At 28.0% G+C, this 12,660-nt stretch overlaps 1 protein-coding gene across 1 annotated transcript; it reads left to right on the plus strand.

The window, feature by feature from the left end:
* Positions 1 to 8,143: 8,143 nt before the first annotated feature.
* On the plus strand, positions 8,144 to 9,761 carry Bm1393 (Uncharacterized protein; the record flags this gene model as incomplete). The annotated part of the gene is made up of 4 exons (XM_043078295.1): positions 8,144 to 8,212; positions 8,759 to 8,844; positions 9,244 to 9,348; positions 9,728 to 9,761. The coding sequence occupies 4 exons, from the start codon at positions 8,144 to 8,146 to the stop codon at positions 9,759 to 9,761; spliced, it is 294 nt and encodes a 97-aa protein (XP_042934229.1).
* Between the last annotated feature and the right edge of the window lie 2,899 nt (positions 9,762 to 12,660).

Here is a 12,660-nt window from a genome sequence, read left to right on the forward strand (position 1 = left end):
AAATATATTATATTCATGTTTGTTTTCTTATTATTTTCTCCTCTCTCTTTTCATTATTTTCTTTTTTTGAAGAGGTTTTTGCAAGTATGGAAAGTGTTTTTTGCTTGAAGTCTTTTCCTCTTTTTTCCTGTATATATATACATATATATATATATATATATATATATATATATTTTTGTTTCTAGAAGTTAAAGGGTAGTTGTAGCTATTTTTGCGTCACTAGTATTCAATTGCTATTCTATTCTAACAAGAATTTTGTTATTTGTTTCTTCCAAATTATAAAGTCCCGAAAATTTGAATAGATCATCTGAGGAAATAATCGGGAAAATTTACCTGATCCATATGTAAATATTTGTAATTAGCACAATGATTTGTTTAATTTCATTTTTGTACCATTTACCTGCTTTTTTTTTAGAAATTTTGAATAGTTTGTATAACATTTCCTAGTATCTCAGACATTTACTTATTTTAAAAATATTTTTTGGTGTCAAAATCGCCACTTTTCAAGGGATAATGTGATGCCAACCCATTTAGTCTAAAAGCATCGTGAAACATTAACGTTTTTTTTTAGATTGTTTATGTCCTTTTTTTTTCACTTTTTAACAATGACTTTTTTATTTCTAAAGCTCTTCCTATTTTTGATTTCGTAAATTCGCATTTGTTTGATTTTGTAAAATTTTATAAATATGGAAAAAAGGAACTGAAATTTAAAATATTTTAAGCTAAGTCATCTTCCTTTTTTGCAGAAACCATTCTCTTGGAAAATGTCTTCTATCCATTCATATTATTTCTTATCAACTATGAAATATATATTTGATATTAAGTCATGACAAATCAATTTCTTTTTATTGGATGAAAATAACGTTTGTTTTGTGCCAAAAAATATGAAATGCTTTAATTTTTCCAGTTTATAGGTGCTTTAATTTCCAATGTATTGCATGTTTGGGCAATCGTTTTTTTGTTTTCTTTATATATATACATTGTTTGAAATGTTTTTCATATTTGCTGTTTTCGAATTTGTCAATTTTTGATTTCATTGTAAGTGTCGTGAAAGGTTTCTCTTCAGATAGTCGAATATTTGTGATACAGCAGTGAGATTAATAAATTTTTATTTTTATAAAACGTATTATCAGTAACCTGAGCAGTAGAAATAGACTTTATAAAATCGGGGAAAATTTAGATTGGTTATGACTGCTTATAATCGACAATAATGACAATAATCTTTTGTTTATTTGGATTGAATTTATATAAGTGAGAATTGGGCATGTCTAAGATAAAAATCACATGTGTTAAGAATCGGAAGTGTTTACAAAGAATTGATAATTTACAATTTCACTTAAAATCACATGAGTAATAAATCTTAAGAAACTAGGTTTATGGAGAGATGGTTTATGATATCGTTAGATTGGTTACAATTTAAAAATGTTTATTTAGTTTTATTAGTTTTTAGTTATATTAATCTTATTATTTTGGTTAGAGTTTTCGCGAAATTATAATTCGCGACACTCCCAAAGGTGGGGAGAAATCGATGTAATGTGGAGTTTCGAGAGAGTGATTTTGAGGTATGTAGCTAAAGGTATGGGAGTTTAATGGGTGGGATTTCTTCCTTAGGAATTGAGTGTGTGGTGATTCTATAGAGAGAATAATGATAGTAGCTTGATTTGAACTTCGTTTAGGAGTAGTACGGAATAAGGATTGAATTAATTTGAATTTCTATTTAAGAATAACTAAAACAGTTAATATTGTCACCATAATTATACAAATAGAAATCAATTTCCAATGTATTATCACATCTTCAAATTCTTCTTCTATCGGTAGAACAATTTCGTTAAATTCCCTTTCCATTCGTTCAATAATTTTTTCTGCTTCTTCAGAAATTTCTTGCCAAAAGATTTCATCCTTCATTTCATGTGTTATTGGATTGATTGTTTCGTGATTTTGAGTCAGGATTTCTAATTCTGTGTTAATTCTTTCATTTTCAAACTTACTTATTAAATCTCCTTTGAATTCGATTTTTTCGATTGTCGGTTGTTCTGATTTGCAAGGGGCCACCACCAATCTCCATCAATTCTTTTAGCTATCACATCGTTTCTTTGAAGTATTAGTTTTGTGGCAAGAGTAGGATTACTGATTGATAACCATTTGATCAACAATGACAAGTTATTTCTATTTTGGCAACTTTTTTGATGTGTTTCTTTGAGTTGGTGAATGAATTCTTGTCTTAGTGAATCGAAATGGTATTAAAGTTTTACGTTCTCAGGATCGAATTTTTTGTCAGGAGACTTTTCCATCATCATTAATTTATTACTCTTCGTTTGAATTTTCTAGTAAAGTTCGCGTCATCTTCAACGTCTACCTCAATAACTATATCACCTTGCATTAAAAATGGAGAGGTGAATCTATAATTTTTTGTGTTTAATATATGGTAGTTTTCATTAATTATAAGTGATGCTTGTAGTTCGTCGATGATGAAGTGTTTGTTATATTTTTTAGACTTGAATCTTCCAATTTTTCGATATAGAAAATGGTTGGCTGTACCTTTGCTATTCCATATAATAATACTAGTATTTGTTTGTATTTCCTTATTTGTTATCTATTGAGTAGGAAAAGTTTGAATTAGTCCAATTCCATTCATTTGTTTTCGAACATTTAAATATCTGCAGAATTATGAGGAAGTTGCAGTAGCAGACGTATAATCTGATACCATCGATAGTGATATTCTAAGAAAAGCTTTTGTGCATACTGTCCGTGTAATGTTACTACATTTTATAGCTGGTATTTTTACATGGGTGCGTGTGTCCACTTTGTGATATGTAGCATTTTTGTTAATAATTTCTTCACAATTCCATTTCTCAGGAATATTAAAGAGTACTCCAGAAATCCAATTATAGCTGCTGTTAGTTAATACCTGTCTTGGTATTTACGATATAATCGTTATCAATAATAAAGTTTTTATCAAAAGATTGGACTTATCATTTGCATCGACCATAGTTTGTAATTTTTTAGCACTTCTGGTTCGTCTAGCAATGGATTCTTCCGGTTTATCTTCCACTTTGTCTTCTATATCTTCAGCAGCATCTATTTCCATAGGATAATGCATATTTATTAATCGATCAATTTGTTTTCCAGTTGGTAATTGTATTGTTGTGCTTTTTATTTTTCCATCCCATCCTCGTTTAATTTTTATTATCTTTGCTAATTTCCAACACCACGAGGTACTTCTGGTTCATTTAATAATACTATCTCATTTTCATGTGGTATTCTTTTCTCTACTATTCTAGGTGATGTTAATTCTCTTTGTGTACGTTCTCTAAGACTTATAAGGTATTCTTCTTTCCACAACTTCCAAAAGGCATCTAATATGGATAGAGTACTGGTCCAATACTTGACTAGTTTATCTTTAGTCTTTATTGTATAAGGAGTATATTCGTCTTGATGACTGTCGTAATTTATTGGTAGATCTAATGAGGCCATAGTTGATGTAAAATCAATTGGCCGAATGATTCTGTAGTCGTCGAAAGCTATATAAGGACGATTAATGGACGAGTATTAAGGATTCCTTCTATTTCAACTATCAGTGTTATTAATTCTCCTTCCTTTAAAAGTTTTCTTCCCATTGCTCTTCTTAATGCTTTTTTTGTAAGTCCTATAAGTCTTTCATATACACCACCACCCCATGGTGCTCTTGGTATAGTATTTTTCCATATCATACCCTTTGTCGCCAAAAAATTAGCGTTTTCTTCCATAACAGTTTTGAATACCAGTTGAAATTGGCTAGCATTATCGCTTAATATTAATTTTGGATATCCACGTCGAGCGATAAATCTTCTTAAAACATGTGAAAAATTCTCGGCAGATAAATTCTCCGCCATTTCTAGATGCACCGCTCTGGTAGTGAAGCACGTAAAAAGTGCTATCCATCTTTTGACTAGACCAGTATTAGATTTGACTGAAAGAGGACCCATATAATCCGACTTGTTCGAAGGTTCTGGATCGTTTTACTCGTGTTTCTGGTAAACTTGGCATCGCTGGCAGTTTGAACGGTTTAGCTTTTCAGCGGATGCAAGAAGTTGTGGCATAAGTTTATGATTCGTTTTACTGCAGCTCTTCCTTTCGGTATCCAAAATTTCCGTCTTAATTCAGATAACGTATGTGCGATTCCTGCGTGATATAATTCATTATGCTTGTGTAAAATAATAAGATCGGTGATATAACTATGATTCGATAAATATATGGGATATTTGCTTTATCCTTTAATTCTGAGTTTTCCAATCTGCTCCTTAACTTCCATAAGTTATCACCTTCATCTTGATATAGATTCCATTTTTCCTTTTCATCCTCCGTTAACATTTGTGATTGAGCTTGTTTGATCAGCATGTTTTCCGCTATGTCGTAACCAATTTTAGTCATGTATCTCTTTTTTACAGATAATGGGTGTAGCCACACTAATTTCCTTTTGCAGGTTTGTTTGATAAATCAAAGAGTCCAAACAGTTACTCGAATTAGTTTTGTCCAACTACTGAAGCGACATTCGTCAATAAATTCAATTGTATCTATTTTAAAAGTTTGAGTTATCTTTGTCAAGTTCAAAGCAATAGCTTCTACAATTCATCGTTTCCTGAATAACGAAGTTTACACTTTGCCATTCACATTTCTTAAGTTCCAACCATCTAAGTCCTTTCCACCATTGTTTGCAATTTTGAAGTTTAAGTGTAATAGTCCTTTGGTGGCTATATCTGCTGGATTTTGATCACTTGGTACGTATTTTAATTCAAAGTTAGATTTCCTTATTTCTTCGATGCGATTTTGTACAAATCTGTAGTTTTGTATAATTCTGGATCCAGTAGAAAACACATTTTGAATCTGTCCACAAAGTAACTTGATTATTTTCAAGATTTAGTTGTTTTAGTACGAATTGAGTTGCTCTTACTCCAATTAGTACAGATAATAATTCAAGTCTAGGAATTGACATACCTTTCGAATTGCATAAATCAAGAATGAATTCAATTATGCTCCTTTATATCCATGATTGAGAACACAAATAGCTGCAGAATAGGCAACTTTAGAAGCGTCAGTGAATATATGGAATTCTGTTAATTGTGAAGCTTCCATTCCATTATATTTGTTAGCGTTATTACCGCTTCCTTTCCTTCATGAAATAATTGGAATATTCCTTGGTCGCCTTCTGTTACTGCTTTGTATTTTTCTTCTAGTGTCATAGTTGATTCCGGAGATTTGATCTCCATTAAATTTATTTCTTTAAGAAGATTAACTAACCTTTCTTTTGCCGGTTGGATGCTTGCAATAATGTTGCTAGATATGATTCCCGGCTCGTGGCACCAAATAAAAATGTCGTGAAAGGTTCGTCTTTTTTTTCATTTTCAGATACTCGAATATTTGTGATGCAGCAGTAAGATTAATAAATCTTTATTTTCATAAAATGTATTATCAGTAACCTGAGCAGTAGAAATAGACTTTATAAAATCGGAGAAAATTTAGATTGGTTATGACGGCTTATAGTCGACAATAATGACAATAATCTTTTGTTTATTTGGATTGAATTTATATAAGTGAGAATTGGGCATGTCTAAGATAAAAATCACATGTGTTAAGAATCGGAAGTGTTTACAAAGAATTGATAATTTACAATTTCACTTAAAATCACATGAGTAATAAATCTTAAGAAACTAGATTTATGGAGAGATGGTTTATGATACCGTTAGATTGTTTTCAATTTAAAAATGATTAATTAGTTTTATTAGTTTTTAGTTATATTAATCTTATTATTTTGGTTAGAGTTTTCGCGAAATTTAATTCGCGACAGTAAGTATGGCCTAATTTTCTAGTTTATCTAATAACTCTGGAATTACACTGAAATGGTTTTGTAAAAGAAAAAAGAAGAGAGAGAAAGTAAAATAAAGGTGATCGGTTTTTTCTACATTAATGTTTGTTGATACTTGGGAATAGGAAGGTAAAGTATAACAATAATAAGTTGTTTAATTGCTATAAATATAAGAATTTTTCTAGTTGATTTCAATCGGTAAAATTGAAATGGTCAAAGTTATATGAATCCCTTTTCAACGTGCTGTATTTATTAGCTCATTCCTCAATTAATAAGCTTTAGAAATATAATATAAAACGAAACATTGGTTGTCATTTCTACTTCCTAAAAGCTTCTATGATAGACGACCCTCCGTTTTCTAAATCCATTAAAGTTTGTAAATCAGAGAAACTTGAGAAAAAAGATGACAGTCTTAATTTTCACTTTAATTTCTGAATGCAAGAAAGATGACAATATCATTATCAGTTGGCGAATTCTAATTCTCAAATATTAGCATGAATATTTCAGTAAAAGATCATGCATAAAAAGCTGAAAGATAAGGATTTTCTTTATTGCGTCAATTTTCAGGACAACTTTTAAGTAGGTTTAAAGTTTTTTTTTTTTTTTCAATTAAGAATTTTAATCTTAAAAAATCTAATTTTAAAATATGATGATCCAAATAAGCAATTTGGAAGTAAGATAAATGGCAAGTGAACAGGTAATAACAAGCAATGAGAAGAGTAAACAAGTTAAAATATTTGAAATGATAGTTCTCTTTGTGAATTTTTTTCAATAAATATTCAGCGAGTGTTAATAATGTTTTGACAGGTAAGAACACTAATTTAAAAAAAGGTTAATGAAAAGCAACGAGCTTTTTCGAGTTAATAAACAAAGCAACTAATTAATTTATGCTCCAAAAATTATTTTCCTATATTTTGAAAGCATTTTTAAAGATGGAAATTTGTTCTTTCTTTACATGCAGTAACCATTATAGGTATTGCTGATACAGTAAAAAGCATATTTGTGTGACATTAACAAACTAAAATACTATATCAGTGTTCTAATATGAAATCAATTAATCACATTATCAATATAAGACATTTTTAATGGATTTGTTATCGATTATGCATACGAGAAACTTAATTTCAATTGAGGAAGTGTATCAAATTGTTTAATTAATTCTGATTAGAGAGGAAAGGAAATCTACGATTATTTTATTTATATTTTAAATATAGGAAATCAAAAAAAAAAAGTGAAAATTGGAATTAAACTTCATAGAAACAAACAACACGAAAATATTCGCTCTTAATTCTAACAACAATGTTTGTTTACATAACAATTTTCTTTTTTTTTTTTTTTTGCAGTGAAATTTTCAAGTTTTAATTGCTTCTTCACTTTTTGTTCATTTTACGGGTAAAAATTCAAATTTTGCAAATGTAATATGACAAAATTTGTACAAATCATTGCTAGTATTGCTCAATAGTTATGTAAAACTTTGAAATAATTTCAGTGAAATTTAATTTCTATCCATTTGGAGCACATTGATTTGCCACGAGAATTTTCTGAATGCTTCAAAATTTCCCGAACTAACTGCGATGAAGGTTTAGAACATGTATTTCTGAGACGTAGTTTAAGTAATAAGTAGTATCAATTTGCATTTATTAAGTATTTTATCTTATGATTCAATTAATCACCTGAAAATATTTATTTCCAGGTGATTAATCTGCTCTCATGTAGCAAAAGTTATGGATAATTTGTTGATAAGCATGCGAATAGATAACAAGAAGGAACAGTATGATAAGATTGATAGCGTAATATCTGCAATTTCTGTGCTGTACGATCACACATTAATTATTGGAAAGAATAATCTAATAGAAAAAATTGAAACATTCAATTTAAATCATTCACTTTAAGTTCATTAAAAATATATAATATTTAATTAACGTATAATATGCAATCATTTACATAGAAAATTTCAGATATATTACTTATCAAATAGTAATAAATACTATGTACAATATGACAACACTAACACCTAGATTTTTATTTAAAAAAAAAAAAATTTTAATCCAGTAATGTTAATTATTCCTTATTTTGCTTTCCATATTAGTAACACTTTATTATGTAATACCATTTTGTCCTATATTCTATTCATTAATAAATAATATGAATTAATTGAGGTATACGTGAAATACGTGTAAATTTCCAGGAACTTTTACTCTGCATATAGCATAAATATTGTTCCATAATTGGCTAAAATTTTCATTTGTCATTTTTATATTATTAAGAGAAAAAGGAAGGTCGTATACTAAAATTAACCAAATGTGTTGTATTTGTTGGTTTCTTTTCCGTCAAAAAGAACCAAAAGTATGCCATCGTTGTGGACAAAAAGTATTTACTATTCAGATTTCTTCTTTTTCTCTTTTCAAATTTAAGTATAAACAATAAGAAATTGTATGCTTAAATTAACAGTTAATTTCATCGATTAATTTTTACTCCATTAATGAAACAGCAATTAATTTTTACTTCATTGTAAAAATGAATTCATTAATGAGTCATCAATGAATTTTATATCAATACTGAAATTTACTTGATCGATCAGACATGTATCAATCAGACGTGATCAATTTTTTTTTGTTTTTTTTTTATAAATTTTTGGTAATTAAAACAATAAATTTTATAAAAATATCAATATCTAAATGGTAAATAAGCAATAAAATATGCCTAAGTCTGAAAAACGATTGAATGTTTAATTTTTAAACTTTTTCTTTTATTTTTTTCAATTTTTTCATCTTTATTATCTTACAGTGATAGCATTAGCATTATTAGCCAAGTTATCATTTAGCTACAATAAAGCTAGTTATAAATATTTTAGCTATAATAATAATATGCTATAAACATTCGGATTAAAATGATAAGTTGTAAAAATAAATTTAGGTGGTTCAAATGCGATTCACTAAATTTGGTTTTTTTCTTTGCTTCGGTGCTTCACTTTATTGCTGCATTGGACTTTGTTGTCTATTGTTAGCAACTTTAACTTTCCATTATTTTTTTTTTCTTTCTGCTCAAAATACTGTAATTCTTTAAATTACTTAAATTTCAAATTCTTTGCAAATTTTAAAGCTATCTTAAAAATATGATGTGAATATTGAGTGTGAGTATTGAGTAAAATTTAAATAAAGCAAGATTAGTCTAGAAAGAAGCAAGTTTAATTTTAAAATAAATAGAAAAAAGACATGTATGTCTAATATTATCTTTATGGTTTAATAAATTATTCATATTGGTTTTTTCTTTTTTTTTAAAATATATTTTGTCCAATATTTTTTCTGCTGAAAAAAGTCTGTTGCAAAAAAAATTTATTTAAGATGAAGCAGAAAAAAGGAACAACTTATTAGATATCATTTGTAATTTGATTCCTTTAGTTTGTTGAGACAGAGACATTGTCCAATTTGCTATAAAAAAGATTTCGAGAAAATTGCTCGAGTTCGAAGACAAATTCAGTGTTTAGTGGATGATAAATCTGAACTGTATGTTAGTTTCATTTAACTTTTTATGAAATCAGCTAAATATTCTAAATTTCATTTTTAGCTTTTATTGATTTGAAAGCTGATAGAGTTTAAACTGAAGTTTATTTCTAGTTATGTGATAAATTGCACATCAAATCAATTTAAAAGTTGTGATATTAACACGTTTTGATCAAAAATGAAATAAATTATTATACATTTCACTTTAATATTATCCCAATTCACAGAATTTGTTTTAAATTTTCTTTGTTTATTCAAACATTTCATCCAGGTTTTTTCATTGTTAAATAAAATTAAAATAATTTATGAACACTTCTATCAGTAACTACGAATAACAATTGAATTCCTGCTTCTTATTTAAAACTTCCATCTCACTTTTCAGCATAGCTGAAGCAACAGAACGTGCTGAATCGTAGCGCTGTTTATTGGTTCAAAATTTCAGCTTATAATTTTAATTTTGTGTAGTTCTTGAGAGACTTATATTAAAAGTATTTGTTTACATTCAATAAATTATTATCATTTGCCTAAATTACAGTTAATTTAAAATTAAGAATTTGTCTAAAATAAGATCAACTAAATATAACAAATAGAAACTGAAAGATTCACAGATACGTTGAGATTTTAAGCCATTTAATGAAATATCATTGCTTATTTACTGAAATTTCATCAATTTCAACCCATTCTTATAGTATTCCGAATTTCATCCTAAGTAAAATACAATTTGTATGTAGAATTATCATTGTGATTTAGATTACACCAATGAAAGACTTCGTAATTCTAAAATTTAATGGTTTTTTCCAGTAAATTGAATTTGAAATTCTAAAGTTTTTAACTTTTGGAATTATCCGAAAATTTTACAAATTATTTGAGCATAGATGTTTTGCAAATCTCAAATCTCAACTGAAAAATGAATACATTCTTGCACTTTTAAAATTCTGTCCAATTTGCAACTTGCTGGAGTAAAATTAGTTATACAATACAATACTTTCAACTTTTGTAAATTTAAAACTAAAAATTTCAGTTTTAAAATTTAAATGATTTCAGCATCTCTACAAATAAATTTTAGAATTTTTTTCCTGTCTTTTTTTTTTAATTTTCCAGGTTTCTTGAAAAATTGACTGAAATTTTGAAATTTTTACTTTTTTATAATTTTATAGGCAGAAATTCTAGCTCAAAACTCAATAAAATGAAATACCAACGTAGTAAACTTTTAATGAAACCATCTGATAATCGATTTTTACATAAAAACTAATCGATGTTCACAAAACAAAATTCAAACTCCCGCTAAACGAATTTAACGGGCCGAGTTAAAATTTTCAGAGATAATCTGTGATTTTTGGAAGCGAGAAATTTTATGGAGAGAAATTTCTTTTTAATTTTGATAAGTCTGATGAGTTTATAGGACGGCCATTACTATTGTTTGGTGATTTTATGGTGAGAAGTATTATATATCCGGATTTTGAATAGTAGGTTGATGTATATCCGGAATGTACATGCAGAAAATTGTTGCAAATAAGGATTCTAAGCATTCATGCATAAAATTGTTTTTTGACTGATATCCTATTAAACTTTCTGAAAATTGCGTATTGAATATATTGAACATGTATTTGGAAATTTACGTAGGGACAGTGACTGTTCTAGTGGAATGAAAATGTATTTTGTTTTTAGCTTGCGATCGTTTCGAAATTAAATTTTTACTTTTAATTTTCAGGTATACTTTTAGTTTCAGGTATGAAATTTAGGATCGTATTGGATTTTTTCCCTACTTACTAATATATCGCAAAAATACCTGTATGCAACGATTCACAATGCCATTTTAGGTGAGCTTTCTTTCTCGTTCATAAATTTCATTTCTTTCGTTTTTTTTTCTTTTTTTTCCTCATTTTATTGTAATATTTTGAAAAAGTTATAAATTTCATCATTATCTGTTACCTATGTTACTTATGTTGCGTCATATTTCACGTCGAATTCATGTCAGCCTGTATGCATATAAGCAAATCTTCTCTAAATAAATCATTAGTACGCCTTTTCGAAAATTTCATTACTTTGGTTAATTTTGATACACTTTTTTTTTCGTCTTATTTTTTAATTTTTCAAGAAAAAAAAGAAATGAATCATCATAAAAAAATTAAGATACTCTTTTTCTTTCTCAGTAGGACGAAGTGGAGGGATTTTTTTGTTATCGTGACAACAAGCTACTGTCAAATTGAGTACAATAAAAAGAAGTAAAGGAGGAATGAAAATAGACTTTTACTTCGTTTTTTCTGTTCAATTTTAACTTGGTCGTGGATAGAAGAGTACTGTGAAACATGGCTATCAGTTCGTTGCTCCAGGCAACGGACCATTTAAGGCTTTTCAAAGTATCGCTTTTTGTTACTCCATTAAATAACAGCGATCGCTAGCCAAAGCTTTTCATTGAATTCATGGAGATTATAGCGCTCTTTCCATATATTGAATTCACAAAGATTATTTCAATTGCAATAACTTGGTTTTATATATATACGTGAGATCACTGCTTTTATCCCTTCGTTACCGTTTCTATGACCATATATTATTTAATTTATTAGCAAATAAATGTTTGTTGCCGTTGGTTGCAACAAAAGCATTTATACATTTTGTCTAAAAAATAGAGAAAAAATTAAAAATGTATGTTGAAGAAATATGTTGGATCAAAATAGCAAATTTGAAAAATAAAAGATATAGTGAATTAATTATATTTAAGAAGGAAAATTTGGTTAAGATTAAGGGAAAAAATTTTTGATCTAATATTTCTCTTATGTATTAACCTTTTGTCGCATATTTAAGACCAGTTGATTATGACTGAACGATTTAATTTTAATTTTGAAAATTTCGCTGTGCTTGATATTAGTTTTGTTGGAAAATATTGAATTGATTAAATTTGTGTAATTCAATCATTTGCATATTAAGTGCAAAAGTTGCAGGTAACGGAGAATAAAACAAGCCTTAGAAATTGAAAGGTTCGGATTTATCGAATCTGAAGACTTTTTTGTGAGTCAATTAATTTAAAAATAAATAAATTGATATGAAAAATAAAAGAGAATTTCTAAGCCTTGCAACAACTGATAACCAAGGGGAAGAGGAAATTCAAAGCTAAATCAGGAAAAGTATTTTTCTACAATATCGTGATACACTGGATAAAGTTTTCTTGGCATAAAATAATATTCACGTTGTATGGAATGAAACGTAATTCATAATGAAATTTGCATAGCTTAACATGTTTTATTGTAGTTGGTAAAATTCAGTTGTGGACTAGCTATTCGAAAGTTAGAGTCTAATTAGTTCTTAAATTTTTTA

The sequence above is a fragment of the Brugia malayi genome, assembly GCF_000002995.4.
Source record: "Brugia malayi strain FR3 genome assembly, contig: Bm_v4_Chr2_contig_001, whole genome shotgun sequence".
Lineage (NCBI taxonomy): Eukaryota > Metazoa > Nematoda > Chromadorea > Rhabditida > Onchocercidae > Brugia > Brugia malayi.